The sequence below is a fragment of the Vicia villosa genome, linkage group LG5 (assembly GCF_029867415.1).
Source record: "Vicia villosa cultivar HV-30 ecotype Madison, WI linkage group LG5, Vvil1.0, whole genome shotgun sequence".
Taxonomy (NCBI): Eukaryota; Viridiplantae; Streptophyta; class Magnoliopsida; order Fabales; family Fabaceae; genus Vicia; species Vicia villosa.
This window is the reverse complement of record NC_081184.1, coordinates 38,618,589-38,637,623: the sequence shown is the minus strand read 5'-3', so window position 1 is coordinate 38,637,623 and position 19,035 is coordinate 38,618,589. Positions and strand designations below refer to the sequence as shown.

General features: G+C 35.2%; 1 protein-coding gene across 2 annotated transcripts; it reads right to left on the bottom strand.

Moving 5' to 3' along the window:
* Positions 1-6,320: 6,320 nt before the first annotated feature.
* LOC131601587 (repetitive proline-rich cell wall protein 2-like) lies at positions 6,321-8,763 on the bottom strand. Of its 2 annotated transcripts, XM_058873441.1 has the most exons (2): positions 7,741-8,763; positions 6,321-7,710 (listed from the first exon to the last, which is right to left on the bottom strand). In XM_058873441.1, the coding sequence occupies exons 1-2, from the start codon at positions 8,732-8,734 to the stop codon at positions 6,536-6,538; spliced, it is 2,169 nt and encodes a 722-aa protein (XP_058729424.1). In that variant the 5' UTR covers positions 8,735-8,763; the 3' UTR covers positions 6,321-6,535. The 2 variants fall into 2 exon arrangements, with proteins under 2 accessions (XP_058729424.1, XP_058729423.1); XM_058873440.1 differs by having other exon boundaries at positions 6,321-8,763.
* Between the last annotated feature and the right edge of the window lie 10,272 nt (positions 8,764-19,035).

Here is a 19,035-nt window from a genome sequence, read left to right as displayed (position 1 = left end):
TGAGACAATGGCATCTATGAAGCTTCGGACCTTCATTTCGACCTAGTCGTTCCAACTACCCCATAAAGTGGAGTTACTATTCCGTCTTTTCTGTGACGTCACGCAATCATGATTCCGTATCATGTTTTTTGCTTCGAGATGTGGGTCCATTAATTGCGTCATGATGGCATTTTGGATGGCAGAAGTGGTCCCCCACGCTATTGCAACAATCCAACCACATGTGTCCCAAGCTTTTGACACGATCTGGCACTTGGGAAGAATCAAAACTTTCCCACTTCTTTCACCATGATATGTTGGCTATAAATATCCTCCTCTCTTCAAACAAAATTCTTCTTCTCTCTCGTTTCCTGCTATTCTCGTTTTTTCAAACTCAGAAACTCTAACCTCTTCCACTATTCTTCTTCTCCCATTTTCAATGGCAAACACTCAAATGCGAACTGCTCCGGCCAAGGCTTACAAAATCCGGCACGTTGATGGCAAACCCTACGTTCCAGAGCCACCCTTTTCAGACGAGAAGGCAGAAATCGGGAAATCTCAGGTACTAATCCCTTTCCAACTTGAGGATAAATTTAAGAAAATCCGGTCATTACTGAAAAGTGTGGAAGTCAAAAATTTAAAAATTTAAGAAATCAAAGTTGATATGCAACTGTGAAGACAACTATGTTATGAAGATGTTTTGACGAAGACAAACTAGTAACAAACATGTGCATACGCACGGGTTACTTTCTATTACGCACATTTGGATACATCATTTATTTTAAATAAAATGTTTAAAAAGAAGAAAAAAATATTTAGATAAATAATTAATTATTTCGTATATAAAAATATTTAGATCAATAATAGATTTTTTCCCGTATACCATTTTTGGATAAAAATATTTGATCATAAATACCTTTCTCGTATATAAAAATATTTAGATCAATAATATATTTTTCCTTGTATACATACTTCAATTTTGTTTAGGTATCATTTACAAAAATATTTGTTAAAATAGTAAATTTCGTATATAAAAATATTTAGATCAATAGTAGATTTTTTCCTGTATACCATTTTTGAATAAAAAATATTTGGATCATAAATACCATTTTTCGTAAATAATAGATTTTTTCAGTATACAAATCTTATTTTTGTTTAAGTATCATTTACAAAAATATTTGGATCAATATTAAATTTTTGTATATAAAAATATTTAGATCAATAATAGATTTTTCCCGTATACCATCTTTTGATTAAATTTTTTTTATCATAAATACCATTTCTCATATATAAAATATTTAGATTAATAATAAATTTTTTTCCCATATACAAACTTCATTTTTGTTTAGGTATCATTTAAAAAAATATTTGGATCAATAGTAGATTTTTTCCAGTATACTATTTTTGAATAAAAAATATTTGGATCATAAATACCATTTTTCGTAAATAATAAATTTTTTTCTGTATACAAATATTATTTTTGTTTAGATATCATTTACAAAAATATTTGGATCAATATTAAATTTTCGTATATAAAAATATTTAGATCAATAATAAATTTTTTGGCCTATACCATTTTTGAATTTAAAATATTTGGATCATAGATAATATTTTTCGCATATAAAATATAAAAATCTTTAATAGATCTTTTCCCGTATAAAGACTTCATTTTTGTTTAGGTATCGTTTACAAAAATATTATGATCTATAGAAAATTTTGAATATAAAAATATTTAGATCAATAGTAGATTTTTTCTCGTATACCATTTTTAAATAAAAAATATTTGTATCATAAATACAATTTTTCTTAAATAATAGAATTTTTTCATATACAAATTAATATTATTTGTTTAGGTATCATTTACAAAAGTATTTGGATCAATATTAAATTTTCGTATATAAAAATATTTAGATCAATACTAGATTTTTTGAATAAATTTTTCCCATAAAACATTTTTGAATAAAAAATATTTGGATCATAAATACAATTTTTCGTATATAAAAATATAGAGATCAATAATATATTTTTTTTGTGGAAGAAAGATGTGAGAAAGTGATGAAAGAGAAGAACAAAAATAGAGAATTGAGAGAGATTTGATAAGTTTGATAAAATATGAGGATTGTATTATTTTAATAATAAAATGAAGAACTTTATTGTGGAAAGACCAAATAAAGACAATTTTAATGTGGTGGCAAAAAATCAAATAAGGGTATTGTAGACTTTTCCACAATCATTAATTTTCTTATATTATAGATGTGTTGGAAAAAAGAGAAAGTGTCAAGATTCAAGAATTCGATTTTCACAAGTTTGATTTTAATCAACCGATCAAGATACGGTCTCTCAAAAAACTAGGTCATTCAATAAACAATTATGCATTTTGATCATTCAATAACTTGTTTTTAACTTAAAAAATTTCAAGCTTTCTTTTTACAACAATCTATTGTCATAGATGACCAATAGATTGTCATGTAAACTTGTTTTAACTTAGAAAATATTTCAAGTTTTCTTTTACTGCATTCTATTGTAATAGTGAATAATAGATTGTCATGTTGCCTCAGCCTAAATAATTTTTCATAGTCAAGTTTGCAAATATTGATTGTACATCCCTACACTAATCGATTGTGACACATTCATTTTTGAATTTTTTACCGCTGCATTTTGAAATTTTGTGAAACTTTTACACACAATTTCATTACCTCTTTTCATGGCATCCATTTCCTAAACATTTCAACATATTTATGAACTTTCTCTAAAGCATTGCCATGGTTTTTCAAAAGGTATCATGTGTCATATAAATAGTAGTAAGTTTTAGATTCAAAGTTACCTCTTTCAATATCAATTTTCTTGCATAACTTTCAAAACACTTAAAAACTTTTCTGCATAACCTTTTACATTAAAAAGAAAGTTTCTTGAGAAATTAGAGTGTACTCTAATAAATTGTTATATTGAACGGAAAGAAGTTATTGGAATTTTGTTGTGTTATCAAATTTTACTTGTATTCAAAATCACTATATCTTTGTATTGTTACATGTTTCATAAGTTTGTAAGAACAAGTGTGTTAGAGAGAAAATATGTTTCTTTCTCTTGTGTTGTAAAATTAGAAGGTGGTGTGCCTTTGTGATTGTGTTAGAAAGTTAAGAGAGCCTGGTGGATTGGCTGTAACGATTCTAATATTGTGTAATCTCTCATGGGGTGAGAGGGAACTAGATGCACCTTTGATTGAAAAGGAGAACTAGTATATATATTGGTGTTCTTTACTTTGAACATTTATTTTTATGTACTTTACTTTTCAAAGTTCATCCAAAATAAGAAGACGCGAACCATAATCTAAAATCGAGAAAATATTGATAAACCTAATTCTCCCCTTTCATTATATCTTTTCATGGCATCCATTCCCTAATCATTTCAACATATTTATGAACTTTTTCTCTGAAGCATTGCCACGGTTTTTCAAAAAGTATCGTGTGTCATATAAATATAGTAGTAAGTTTCAAATTCAAAGTTACCTCTTTCAATATCAATCTTCCTGTAGAACTTTCAATTCACTTAGAAACTTTTATGCATAAACTTTTACATTAAAAAGAAAGTTTCTTGAGCAATTAGTGTACTATATTAAATTTTTATATTGAACGGGAAGAAGTTGTTGCAATTTTGTTGTGTTATCAAAATTCACTTCTATTCGAAATCACTTAATATCTTTGTATTGTTATTTGTTTTCTAAGTTTGTAAAAACGAGTGTGTTAGAGACAAAATATCTTTCTTTCTCTAGTGTTGTAAAATCAGAAGGTGGTGTGCCTTTGTGATTGTGTTAGAAAGTTAAAAGAGTCTGGTGGATTTACTGTAACAATTCTAACATAGTTAAATCTCTCATGGGATGAGAGGGAACTAGACGTACCCTTGATTGGAAAGAGAAACTAATATATATTTTGGTGTTCTTTACTTTACACATTTAATTATTTTTTTTACTTTACTTTTCAAAGTTCATCCAAAATAAGAACACGCGAACCATCGTCTAAAATTAAGAAAATGTTGAAAAACTTAATTCCCCCTTCCCCCTCCCTTAGGTTGCTTCTATACTTACAACTACTTGAATAGATAGAACGCAATTAATCTTCATGTTTAATTTCGAGAGCTCTTCATATGATGAATTATGAGATGATGAATTAAAAAGTGAACTGATGAATCAAAGAATAAGCATGAGACTATGAAAAACACATGAATTAGAAGTGAATTCTCACATACTACACCACTATTTCACCGCGGAACCAAAAATAGATTAAGAATTGGTCACTATTGATTTATTTAACTGAATTAACTAAATTTTTATACTAAATTGAACTATTTATTCAACTGAATTAACATCACTTTTTTATGATTAACCATGTGTTGAACAAATGTAAAAAAAAAAAAAAAAGACGGAACTTAATTAATCTCAATTTTGCATGTGAATTGAAATAATGATTTATTCAACTGAAATAAACAAAATTTTTGTAATGAATTGAACTATTAATTCAACTCAATTAACAATTTATTTTATATTTTATATGATTAACCATGTGTTAAACAAGTGTAAAAAAAACTGAACTTAATTAATCAAAATTTTGCATGTGAATTGAAATAATGAATTATTCAACCAAATTAACCAAATTTTTCTAATGAATTGAACAAACTATTTATTGAACTGAATTAACAACATCACATCACAACCATAAAACTCTTATTCATAATTTGCGAACGCACCATAAGGCACCATTTTCAGATGTTCCATTTTACACTGGCATTATCGTCTTGTAAACAAAGGAATGAAATTAAGATGCCAAGAATCTAAAATCATTCAGAGACTTCTCTACAGGTGGCTTATAAATCGAAGATTTCTCCACCGGCGGCTTAAAGTTGGAGGTTTCTCAACTGGTGGCTTATACACTTCCGTATTTTCCCCCACTGGCTTCTCCACCGAAGGTGTGTGTGCACGGCCGGTAACTTCTCCGGTGGTCCATGTGGAGAATAAACCGGGTGTCCAGCGTAAGAAGGAGGAAGCCTAGGGGGATCTCCATAATCGGCAAATCCTTGAGGGATGGAAATAAGAGCAACAAGGAGTAACATTACTAGAAACTTAAAGGAAGCCATGTTAGTGATTTTTGAGTTTGGTACATATAAAACACAAGAGTGACTAGCTTCTTTTATACATGTGGTGATTTTGTTTTCATATGATTGGAGGGGACAAGTTTCATCATGGTAACATTTTTTTCATATACATAACGACATATAATTAGTACTATCTTGCTTAATGATGTTGCATTATCCCATTTCCACGTAGTTTCCTACTTTCACCTCATCTATGTTAACAATTTTGAAATTTTAGTTATTGTAAGGTGAAATAAATTTTAGTTCGAGGAAGATTCCTTTTTGATTTTGTTTTGTTGTCGGAGTATGATGAGAGTGTTTTAAAATTCAGCTCAAGTAGGCTTCACGGATTTTTTGAATCAAAAGGTAGGGTGGACCGGAAAGGGAAAAAAATATGTAACATTAATTAGTAGGGTTAAACCAAACCCAAGTGTTTATGGTACAGTTGTTGAGAAAACTGAATCGAACCGAATTAAATTATAGTAAAAATTCATTTGAACGGAATCGAACTGTTTTAATTTACTATAAAACCGAACTTGACTAAAATCATTGATTTGTTATGCTGTTTTGAAATTTTGAACCGTACCGAACTATTAGAAGACAATTTTTTCCAAACCAAACCGTTTATTAAGGAACCAAACCGTTAAACTATTATTTTTATTTAAAAAAAATTAAAATTATTTTTCATTTTCAATTTTGTTTTGGTTCGCGTTCAGTTTCAGTTTAGTTCGATTTCAGTTTTGGTTCGTTCTAGAATTGTTTGTTCATTTTAGTTTAATTCACTAACCAAACATAACGATTTGATTATTTTAACTTCAGTTCGGCAGTTCGGTTCAGTTGGTAGATTGTTTGAACAATCCTACGTCTGAGTAGTTTATGTCACTTTGGATTAATTGCGGGGAGTTTAATTATCGGTTATGTACACTCCATCAATTTCTGATTGTCATTTGACAGGAATATTAGTTCTTCAATTTAGTCTCTAATTATTCTAAAACGTTTCACTAATTTACAAATATTACATTTCCACCTCTCTCCACAAACTGCTCAGCATTGGTGAAAACTCCATGTTAGTTTAGGTTTGTGCAGTTTTGTAAATTCAAAATCCAGACATACAAATGATTTTTCATGCACCTTACTAACACAACGAGGGAATTGACAAGAATAATTTTAGTACAGTTTGTTTAAGAAATAATGTAAACTAACAATATAATAAGTCATGATTAGTCAACTCACATAACGTCTCATAATGTTCTTATTCATAACTTGAAATACAACTGCACCATTAATTTCTTTCTCTATCACACACTCGTGCACATCCACTAGGCAATAGCATTGCAAACAAAGGATTGAAATGAAGGTTTCAAGAATAAATGTAGCCTTGCTTGGAAAACTTTACAGATCACTTATTTTACATATTTACTTATAACAACATGTACTAAAAACGAGTAGCATCATCTGCAGGAGGATATTTTGGGTAGTGAGGCGGCTTCTCGAATGGAGGCTTATAAACGGGTGGCTCCTCAAATGGAGGCTTATAAACAGGTGGCTCTTCAAATGGTGGCTTGTAAATTGGTGGCTTTTCATAAGGAGGCTTGTAAATTGGTGGGTGTTCGAATGGAGGCTCCTCAAAAGGTGGTTTATAAATTGGTGGGTGTTCATATGGAGGTTTGTAAATTGGTGGGTGTTCGAATGGAGGCTTATAAAAAGGGGGATTCTCAGTCGGTGGTTTATAAATAGGAGGTTTTTCAACTGGAGGCTTGTAAATCGGGGGATTCTCAACCGGGGGCTTGTACACTGGTGGTTTTTCGATTGGTGGTTTATAAACTGGAGGTTTTTCAACGGGTGGCTTGTACACTGGTGGTTTTTCTACAGGTGGCTTGTAAGTAGGAGGCTTTTCGACTGGTGGCTTGTAGACGGGTGGTTTCTCTACCGGTGGTTTGTAAACTGGAGGATTTTCAACTGGTGGTTTATACACTGGTGGTTTTTCCACAGGTGGCTTGTAAGTAGGAGGCTCCTGAAATGGTGGTTTGTAAATTGGTGGGTGTTCATATGGAGGTTTGTAAATTGGTGGGTGTTCGAACGGAGGCTCCTGAAATGGTGGTTTATAAATTGGTGGGTGTTCATATGGAGGTTTGTAAATTGGTGGGTGTTCGAATGGAGGCTTATAAACAGGGGGATTCTCAATCGGTGGTTTATAAATAGGGGGCTTTTCAACTGGAGGCTTGTACACCGGAGGCTTGTAAATCGGGGGATTCTCAACTGGGGGCTTGTACACAGGTGGTTTTTCGATTGGTGGTTTATAAACTGGAGGTTTTTCAACTGGTGGCTTGTACACTGGTGGTTTTTCTACAGGTGGCTTGTAAGTAGGAGGCTTTTCGACTGGTGGCTTGTAGACGGGTGGTTTCTCTACCGGTGGTTTGTAAACTGGAGGATTTTCAACTGGTGGTTTATACACTGGTGGTTTTTCCACAGGTGGCTTGTAAGTAGGAGGCTCCTGAAATGGTGGTTTGTAAATTGGTGGGTGTTCATATGGAGGTTTGTAAATTGGTGGGTGTTCGAACGGAGGCTCCTGAAATGGTGGTTTATAAATTGGTGGGTGTTCATATGGAGGTTTGTAAATTGGTGGGTGTTCATATGGAGGTTTGTAAATTGGTGGGTGTTCGAATGGAGGCTTATAAACAGGGGGATTCTCAATCGGTGGTTTATAAATAGGGGGCTTTTCAACTGGAGGCTTGTACACTGGAGGCTTGTAAATCGGGGGATTCTCAACTGGGGGCTTGTACACAGGTGGTTTCTCGATTGGTGGTTTGTAAACTGGAGGTTTTTCAACTGGTGGCTTGTAGACTGGTGGTTTTTCTACAGGTGGCTTGTAAGTAGGAGGCTTTTCGACTGGTGGCTTATAGACGGGTGGTTTCTCTACCGGTGGTTTGTAAACTGGAGGATTTTCAACTGGTGGTTTGTACACTGGTGGTCTTTCCACAGGCGGCTTGTAAGTAGGAGGCTCCTGAAATGGTGGTTTGTAAATTGGTGGGTGTTCATATGGAGGTTTGTAAATTGGTGGGTGTTCGAACGGAGGCTTCTCAAAAGGTGGTTTATAAATTGGTGGATGTTCATATGGAGGTTTGTAAATTGGTGGGTGCTCGAATGGAGGCTTATAAACAGGGGGATTCTCAATCGGTGGTTTATAAATAGGGGGCTTTTCAACTGGAGGCTTGTAAACCGGGGGATTCTCAACTGGGGGCTTGTACACAGGTGGTTTCTCGATTGGTGGTTTGTAAACTGGAGGTTTTTCAACTGGTGGCTTGTACACTGGTGGTTTTTCTACCGGTGGCTTGTAAGTAGGAGGCTTTTCGACTGGTGGCTTGTAGACGGGTGGTTTCTCTACCGGTGGTTTGTAAACTGGAGGATTTTCAACTGGTGGCTTGTAAATAGGAGGCTCCTCAAATGGTGGTTTGTAAATTGGTGGGTGTTCGAACGGAGGCTCTTCAAAAGGTGGTTTATAAATTGGTGGATGTTCATATGGAGGTTTGTAAACCGGTGGATTATACTCGGGAGGTTTATAGTAGTTGGCAAGACCATGAGGAATGCTAAAAAGAGCAAAAATGAGCAACACTAAGAAGTTTAAAGAAGCCATGTTAGTGACTTTTGAGTTTACTGAATAAAACACAAAACTGGTTATCTGCTTTTATACTAGTCAAGGTCTTGAGAAATCCATACAGCTGCATGCCACAATCTTGAATTGGGAATGACTAAGCACTTTCTTGTACCAAAAGTCAATATAGTTGTTGAAGATTTTCAACATTGTAACCGCTTATTTGTTTTCATAGAAAAGTGCTGTTTGAAATTATGTGTAAATTAGAAAGAACATATTGCATCAACATAACATTTTAAAACACACCGACAGAATCAATAATATTATATGCCAAAAATGAAAATTATGATCTTCTTTTGACGTGTAAGTTGCTACAAATGATATAACTACTACAAAAGATACTATCTTACAAAATTTTATGGATTTTAAAAAAATATAAATATATAACAAGTAAATCATTATTAGAATTATTAGAGTAGTACCATACAAGATGAAAAAGTGGGTAACAGCTTGACCTTTTTTTAATGTTATGTCAAATCCATGTTGAAATTTTAGACATAACCAAAATTTTGATAGAAATTATATCAGAATGCCAACAAATGATTAGAATTAAGATTTAGGTCTAATTGTGTATTTTTAATGACGAAGCAAACTAGATATATAGGTTCCGTTTGGTAAAAACAACGGTCGGCTGATAAGTTAGCTGATAGTTTATAGTTTATGACTAATGACTAATAGTTTATAGTTTATAGCTGATGGCTGATAATTTATGACTAATAAACTAATTGGAGTGTTTGATAAAACTAGTCATTAAACTAGCCGTTATCAGTCATTACTTTTTTCAGTTTACTTCCGTTAAGTATTGTACTGACAATGTTGGAATTTAGTTTCACCGATTTGTGTTTACAAATTTCATTATTGATACTTTATTGTTTCTCTCACTTTACTTTTTCCTTATTAGGAAGATTCTAAAGTCTCACATTGGTTGGAGATAGAGCATTGAAAGAGTATATATAGAGGGACACTCCTCACCTTACCAACCGGTTTTGTAAGGATGAGTTAGGTCAAACTCTAATATGGTATCAGAGCCTATCGATCGGAACATGCGCCGCCCACCATTAATATCCACACACCAAGCCTAAAAAGAGTGTTGGGCGTGAGGGGGTGTATTAGAAAGATTATAAAGTCCCACATTGGTTGAAGATAGAGCATTGAAAGAGTATATATAGAGGGACACTCCTCACCTTACCAACCGATTTTGTAATTATGAGTTAGGTCAAACTCTAATATTTCTAATTTTTATATACCCTTTAACTCACTTCTTTGTTGGTGAAAATTTTGACTTAATATGCATTAGTTGAAACTCAAGATTTATATAAAGGATTCAATGACTATTAACAATTTTTTGGTAGCAAATGGGAATTCTTAACATATCGAATTCCTGCCGGCACATCTAAGTTTACTTAACTCTTTGTGCTGTCTCAATCTTCGTGTTAAAATTAGTAATTATTGTGCTGTTTCTACTTGGTTGAGTTTTTAAGTCTGTAATCAAATTCTTAATTAGGATCTTTTACAATACTCATTAAAATAGACTAGTTTTCTATTAGTTTTTCAATTAAAGTCTATATAATTGTATTAATAAAAGGAGTAATAATCATATCAATAAAATTATTTTCAACAGATTGGCATCAGAGCTACGGATCCGATAGCTGCGAAAAATAACATTTTTGCCACTTACATCAATGTCAAAGTTCTTCTATTTAAAGGAGAGAATAATGATTTCTGGTTCATCAATGCCACTTACATCATAATCAAACTTTTTAGAACCCCCGAGCGCCCATTTCCCCTTTCTCCTTTTGTTCCGTGCCTCGCACGGGTATACACACTAGTGTGTATATATATATATATATATATATATATATATATATATATATATATATATATATATATATATATATATATATATATATATATATATATATATATATATATATAAAGTCTGGCGCTGCCTGGTTGTATGATCATGTACAACATATTGACCAGTTATCAATAATTAATTTGAATTGATTATCTAGACATGCCTTGACAAATTAGAATACCATACAAATATTTCTTATTAACTTCTTTGTAATATCTAGACATGCCTTTGAATAAGAGACACAAAGTCATTGTCATTTTATAACCTTAAAGTCTTGTGTGAATTGTTATCAAAAATAGTTATAACTCATTTTTCTTCCAACCAACATGATTCCAACAAAAACAACCCCGCCCTAGAAGACAGCGATAAGCTTTGGCGATAGCGAAACTCTGGCGCGCCTCCGTCTGATGGCAAATCTGTAGGAATCAGACGAATTCAAAGGGGGTTCTTGTTAGAGTTAACTTCTCCTCTCTGATTTCGGTTTAAATTCCTGGTCTTAGGGCCAGGGACCTTGTTGGAGAGGGGCTCGATTTTCTCTGATTTAGGGCTTCTCCTTCTATACGCTTTCTTTTTCTCTATTGTTTTGGCTTAGGTTTTTGTTCAGATGCAGAAGGGTGGCTGGTCTAGGGTGGACTATCGTAAGAGTTCTCTGTTGAGATGGGACACTTTCCCTTTTGGTGGCAGAAATCAGAATCCTTCTACTCCGAGGAAGGAGATTACTTCCATGTTTGTTTCTGAGTTTCCTGATGAGTCTTCAGCTAAAGACTTGTTTGATTTGTTTGGGTGTATTGGCAGTGTGGTAGAGGTCGCAATATCTCCGAGAAGGAACAAAGTTGAAAAGAGGTTCGGGTTCGCTCGGTTTGTGGATGTGTTTGACGGGAGATTGCTAGTGGTGCGGCTGGACAACATTATTATAGCTGATAAGAAGATTCATGTTAATTTACCTAGATTTAAGAGGGGTGTTTGTGGGGTTGCTGGTAGGTTCGGAGGGAGGGTCGAGGGGAAGTCTGTAAATGTTAGGGATAAGAATTAGGTGGCTGCTAAGGGTAAGGAACGGATGTGGTCTGAGTCGGGAAGGAATGGTAAATATTATGCAGCGGCTGTGGGTTACGGATCAGAATTGATCGGAAAGAAAAGGGAGACAAACTATTCGTTGTGCTTTAACTCGTGTGAAGAACGGAGAAAGAGATTTGTTAAGGCTTATGTTGGCAAAGTTTGTATTCCAGGCTCGGCGTTTAATATCCAAATACACTTAGAAATGTAGGGTGTTTTTGCGTTAAAAGTTTCGCCGTTAGGAGGTAATTTGTGTTTGCTCGAGGAAAATGAGGAGGGTTTTATAGAAGATTTGATTAGCGAAGGCGAATGTTGGTGGCGGAATTGGTTTTCGGAGATTAAGAAGTGGGAGGAAGGGATGGTGGAAGAAAGTAGAGATATGTGGATTAGAATCTACGGTATTCCGGTGCTCGTGTGGCAATCAGAATTTTTCGTTGCTTTAGCTGAATTGTGGGGGAGATTTATTTGTATCGATGAGAATACGTCGAGAGGAGTAGCGTATGATATGGCAAGGATGATGGTGAATGTTCCTATTTCGTTTAAGTTACCCGACTGTGTTACTGCAAACATTGATGGGAAATGTTTCAATATTTTTCTAAGGGAAGATGCTATGGGACAGATTCTTCTCTGTTCTGATAAGCAAACGTTGGCTTCATCCAGTTGCGATTTCTCCGAGTCGGAAGGAGGTTGGAGTGAAGAATTGATCGGTAATGAATGTACAGAGGAAAGCATAGATCAATTCTCGAGTAAGGACATAATGGAGGCTATTACGGTTAAAAGCGATGTTGTTGGTCTATCGCAAAAAGGTGTGAAATCGAAAGGAGGAATACTTTCGGCTTATAAAGGTGTCACTTTGGCAGCAGAGGCGGAAGGAGAGGATGTGGAGAGCTCGTAGGTTGGGATCGGAATGTTTGAAAATTCTTTATCCTTGCTCCGTGGCAGTACTGCTTACAACTTTAGCTGGGCAGGACCCGAATGGTGGACAGCAGTGTCTCTGTCGTTGGAGGAGAAAATGGGGCAGATACGGATCTTAGTAAGGAGCATGGCAGGAGTGTTATGGAGGTACTGGCTGTTGCGAAGAGTGTATATAATGCTGAGAATAAATCTGATTCTGGTTTGGAAGTAGACTCTGGAAATGCAGTAACTAGGGCTTTCCCTAAGAAAGTGAGATGTAAATCATTGAAAGTCTTGGGAAAAAGAAGCAATGGAGATGATTTTAAAAGGGATAAGCTTAGGGGAAAAGGAGATAAAGTCATAAAAGGAGTTGGAAATAAAAAAATTTATTGGAGTAACAAGAAGTCTTTGAAGGTAGTAGAGGTATCGGATTGTCAGCTTAGTGGAAATTCGTTGTTACGTTACGGAGAACAAACGGAGGAATCAGATATTCATCGAAGTAATGTGAGGCAATGGAAGCTTGTGGACAAGAATTTTAGTGGAAAATTGTGGGAGGCTATTGAGGCATTGGGGGTGGTGGACATGGAGGGTCGGAGAAAATTAATTAGTAGAATAGAAAGTTTGGAACAAGGGGGAATTCAAGAAGGGAGGGTTAGGAAGGATTCAAACAAAGAGGTGCAATGATTATTGGTACTTTGAATATTAGAGGGGGAATAAATGCACTCAAAAGAAGAAGAATCAATTCTTTAATCAATAAAGGTAAAGCAGATATTTTTCTTATTCAAGAAACTAAAATTTCGAGTATGAATGAAGTGATGGCTAAGAGTTTTTGGAGTTCTTCGGAGGTAGATTTTTCTTTTTCTAACTCAATGGATAGATCGGGGGGGGGGGGGGGGGTTGGTTACAATATGGAAGAAAGAGAATTTGGAGGTGTTGAGTAGTTTTAAAGGAGAAGGCTTTTTGGGGATTCATATTCGTTGGAAAAATAATTTGTACTATGTGGTGAACATATACTCTCCTTGTGATTTGAGTAGGAAAAAAATTTTGTGGAGCGACTTATTAGCTTTGAAGGAATCGTTTAAAGATGGCGAGTGGGTTATGGGAGGAGACTTTAATGCTACAAAAAATTGTAGGGAAAGAAAAGGAAGGGCGGTTGTAGTGAATAATAGAGAGTCGGATCTTTTTACGGAGTTTATCAACAAGAGTGAGTTGGTAGATATCCCTTGCAAAGTAAAAAAGTTTTCTTGGTTTAGCGGTGATGGTAAATCTATGAGTAGAATAAACTGTTTTCTTGTGTCGAGCAATGTGATTGATAGGTGGGAAATTATCGGTCAACTTATTGGAGATAGAGACATCTCGGATCATTGCCCAATTTGGTTAACGAAGGATGATTCTAATTGAGGTCCTAAACCTTTTAGGTTTAATAACGAATGGGTCTCTTTTGGCTCATTCGTTCCTTTTGTGGAGAAAGAATGGAAAAGCATGAAGGTGGAAGGGAGAGGGGATTTTGTATTAAAAGAGAAACTTAGGCTTCTAAAAGACAAAATTAGAAGATGGAATAAGGAAGTGTTTGGGAAGATTGATCTTGATATGGAAGAAGGTGTCCGCGATATGAACAAGGCCGGTGAGAGGTTAGTATCCGTTTCCAATTCTTCTTCTTTTGATGAAAATTTCGTTTTTAGAAAGGAAGCTTGTAGTAAATTTTGGAGGAATTTGAGGATTAAGGAGAATATGATTCTTCAAAAGTCTAGATGTTCTTGGCTTAAAGAGGGAGATGCGACTAGTGGTTTTTTTCACAAGGTAATGAAGCAAAGAAGAAGTCGTAATCATATTGGTCCAATATTTTCTTTAGGAGATATGGTAGAATCGGTGGAAGGAGTTAGAGAGGCGGTTTTTAATCACTTTGAGAAGAAATTTGTTGAAACGGAGGAGGTGAGACCTTTGTTTGAAGGTATCCCGTTTAAATGTATTAGTAAGGAGGAGGCGGATGGTCTTGAGACACCTTTTCTTGAAAGAGAAATTAAGGAGGCGGTTTGGGAGTGCGGTGGAAATAAAAGTCCGGGACCAGATGGTTATTCTTTTCTCTTTATTAATAAGTGTTGGCATTTTCTTAAAGATGATTTCGTTCGCTATTTCAATTACTTTTTTGTTGGAAGATCCATCTCTAAGGTCATTACTTCTTATTTTTTTACTTTAGTTCCGAAGTCCCCTAATCCTATTGGTTTGGATGATTATAGGCCTATTTGTTTGGTGGGTTGTATGTATAAGGTGGTGGCGAAGCTCTTGGCGGGGAGACTTAAAGTTGTCTTTATTTCTATTATTTCCTCTTGTCAAAGTGCCTTTGTCTCCGGTAGGCAATTGCTTGACGGAGTGTTAGTGGCTAACGAAGTGGTGGATTACGCTAGAAAAGAATAAAGTAAGTGTATTCTTTTTAAAATGGATTTTGAAAAGGCTTATGATAAGGTTAGTTGGAGGTTTTTGAGATATATGCTTAAAAGGATGGGATTTGGGGAAAAATGGATGAAGTAGATGGAGTCATTGGTGTTTACAAGTAATATGTCGGTGCTTGTAAATGGGAGTCCTACGAAGGAGTTTTGTGTTTCTAGAGGTTTGAGGCAAGGAGACCCTCTCTCTCCTTTCCTTTTTCTGATTTTAGCGGAAGGTATTTCGGGTCTAATTAGAAAATCTACCGAAGTGGGGGAATTCCAAAAATTTGCTATTAAGGGGCCGTGTAGTGTGGATGTTCTCCAATTCGCGGATGACACTTTAATAGTAGGAGATGGTAATTAGAAACATGTGTGGGCGATAAAAGCAATGCTTCGGGTTTTTTAAATAGTCTCCGGGCTTGGTATCAATTATCACACAAGCAAGTTGATTGGCATTAATACTAATAGTAGTTTTTTGGAGGCATCCTCCCTCTTACTTTCTTGTAAGGTGGAGGATTTTAACTTCTACTTTCTTGGTATTCCTATAGGTTTCAACTCAGGGAAGGAAGCCACATGGAATCCTCTTTTGTTAAAGATGAAGAATCAGTTGAAAGGATGGATGAGCCGCTTAGTTCCTTGACCATTTTCGCTTTGTCTTTTTATAGAATGCCTAAAAAAGTGGTGAAAAGGTTTAAAGCTTTGCAAAGTAAGTTTTTATGGGGGGTAGTGGAGGAAAAGAGGAGGATCCATTGGGTGAAGTGGGAGGATGTTACTTTACCTTTTGAAAAGAGGGGATTAGGAGTTAAAAATATTGAGTTGTTCAATTTGACTCTTCTAAACAAGTGGGGGTGGTGGATTCTTCAAGGGCATGATGCTTTATGGTTAGACGTGTTGAAAGCTCGGTATGGAGACATATCCTCAATTTTTTTTATGGTGGCAAGGAATTTAAAGTTCCTCCCTCTTGTTCATTTTGGTGTAAAGACATGATAAAGGTTAGTGTATCTTCTTCTTCGGATCCTATTGTAGAATGTAGTAGTTTTTCTATTCATAATGGCTTCATTACTTTGTTTTGGGAATCAAAATGGTTGGAAGGTACCCCTTTGAAAGAAGTTTTCCCGGTTTTGTATGAATTTTCTTGGTTGAAGAAAGTATCGGTAGCGGCTATGGGAGGTTGGTCGGAAGGTGTTTGGATTTGGGGTGACTTTGGGGTTCCCGAGTCTCTATTGGCAAATCCCGAAATTGAGGAAGAATTTGGCAATTTCAGGAGGAAGTTGGAGGAGTTTAGGGGGTGGAAAGATGACAAAGATAAGGTGGTTTGGTCCTGTAGCCCGGAATAGAATTTTTCGGTGGCTTCGTGTTATTCGTTTTATGATTCTCTTAGAACTCCTTATGGCCCCCCAAATATTCATGATGGATTTTTTGGTTTAATTTGGAAGATGGAGGTCCCTTTGAAGATAAAGGTTTTCGGTTGGAGATTATACCTTAATAGGCTACCAACAAAGGACCTCTTAGAGATTCAGGTATGCATCTCTGATCGCGACAAAATGGGTATGTCTATGATTATGACTGCAAGTGCACAGTCTATCGCGTAGCTTTAAAGATTATCGAACCCAAAGGACTAAGAATCGACCTACAGTATTTAATTGTTACTTCGTAAATCTAAGGCTAATATCTGATTGATTAGGATCAGACGGAAGAAATAGGGAAATAGAAATTGAATAAATTAATTGGGAATTACACCGGTATGTAATGGTCGTACATTGGGAATCTAGTTAACTATCAGCGCGATTCGTAATTTTAAATATCTTTCTGTAGAAATCAGTAGTTTAAAAACCTTCCTCTCACACTCTCATGTTTATTGATTTCGATCTTATTATTAAACTTAAGTGAGTGCTCTCGCTGTGTCAATTAAAGTTTAAAATAATTTTTGGAAGCAAATGAAAACTAATTAACCTTAAAGCCCTCTCGCTGTATTTAAGGTTAATGCCTAATTTCTACTGTCCAGTTAAAACCTCAAACTCTCGTTTATCTTAATTTTAATTTCAATTGTTTTTAACTCTCGTTACAAAACAGTTTAACTAAGTGCTAGAAATTATAACCAGGTAAATTATTTTTCAACGACGAATCGTGTTGACGGTATTTCTAGACTCCCTCAGTTTTGTGACCTTACATACCGGTGATATAAATCTAGCCGGACATAATTTTAATTGACAGGGAAGAACAAATAAAACAGATAAACAACATTCCAGACATCAATTTATGGTTCAGCATAGACAATAAATAATAATGAATACAAATAAAAATAATAAATACTAAAAATTGAAACCTGAATTAAAATTGCAGAACTGAAATTGCTAAACTTTTAGTACCAAGTTTTAATCCGGAAATGGAAATAATTTGCAGAAACAAAACTACTCCTAAAACTAAAACTAAGTTCTGAAGCTGAAAAAGGAAATTGAAATGCAATAGTATTTCCGGTGTGGAAATCTATTGCTGAGACTGGTTGGGAAAAAGACTTGAAACTGGATGCAGAAAAAAATGGACGGCAGTGGAGAAAAATCTTCGTCCCTTAATTAAAATCTTTTCTGAGTATTTATATCAAAGCTTTATGTTTAGGTTGAATCTTGAATTTGTTTCAGAGCTGACTTTTCGGAGGAGAAAAAGGAGGAGAAAGTATAGGGGTTGACGACGAAGCTCCTCTTCTGAGTGTGAGTGTGTGACTCACGTGACACACTAATTAAAGGAGTGTGTCGTTCAACAGGGGGGAGGGGTGCCGTTCATCAGGGCCTCCTGATAGACGTGCAACCTCATATCAAACTCCCCTACACTTGAACTTTGCTTTCCTTCAAGCAAACAATCAGAAAAAAATTTAATTATGGGCCAAATACATATGCATGACAGTCCTCTCCAGTCGTACGTGGTAATAGTGAAACTCCGCTAGAGATACAGAAGCTTAACAGGAACACCAAAGATACAGTGGTGACACTAGACAACTCCAACTTATGCAAACCAATTCGAATCATGCTATTATAGCTCATCTAGTTATTTTCGCTAAATTTTACCTGTTTTCATTCGAGCGCAATGTTGAATGCAGTATAGGGCAAGCAACAAAAAAAAGATTTGGAAATATTGATCCGGGAATTATCGTCCTCAGAGATGGAGAGATGCCATTCAACAGTTTCTATGGTTTCGAGCTTGGGTTTGAATGAGCAAAAAGTGAACAAAGATATAGACAGGAAAAGAATAAACACATTCTTAGAAGAGAAATAACTTATCAGGAATGTAAATATATTCACTCTTCACAAACATACACTTACCAACCCGTTATACTCAACCTACAATACTCATCTATGTCATCACGCATCTCTCACATAAGCGTCCATCTCTGGACCACAAACGAGATCATCTCACAACTAAGATTATCTCTAACGCGAAGTCGTGAGAACATCCGTATTCTCGCGTCGGCGATCTCTCGCGCGCCGCTCAAACACGAAAGCATTAAGTACATATACAAACGGTGAATGCTAGCTCTATATCTATCTCTAGAGTTCAGAACCAACAGATTATCATCCTAGATAAGGATTCAAGAAGTTTATCTCTAAAGCACCCCAAATCCCCATCATAGAGCAAAAATTCAGGATAACATCAACACAGATTTGTAAAGCAAGTTAAACATAACATTATAATCGGTAAATATACATAAGATTCGAGTAAATATACAAACAAAACCCAACACAAAAGAAATACACAAAGAAGAGAAGAGATAAACTAAAAGTCTTGCGAGTTGTCAGCTCCAGTTGATGAGAAATCCACCTCCGGTCTTCCAAGTGCATGACCTGGTGTTATTTTCTAAGCCAATCCTACTCTAAGAATGAAAATGATGGAGTTGGGACTAAAACTTTCCCAAAACCATAACCCTAAAATGTCTCAAATGAAGAAATATAAAGAAAATTCTACACAGGTCCGCTCAGCGGACCCAAAATTGCATCCAGCCTCTGCCTTGCTCCGTGTCGCTACCGCGAAAATTAACAGAGTCGCCACTAACATATTTA

Excerpts from the sequence above, each read along its gene's own strand:
- LOC131601587 (XM_058873440.1), bottom strand. The coding sequence starts at position 8,734 with ATGGCTTCTTTAAACTTCTTAGTGTTGCTCATTTTTGCTCTTTTTAGC.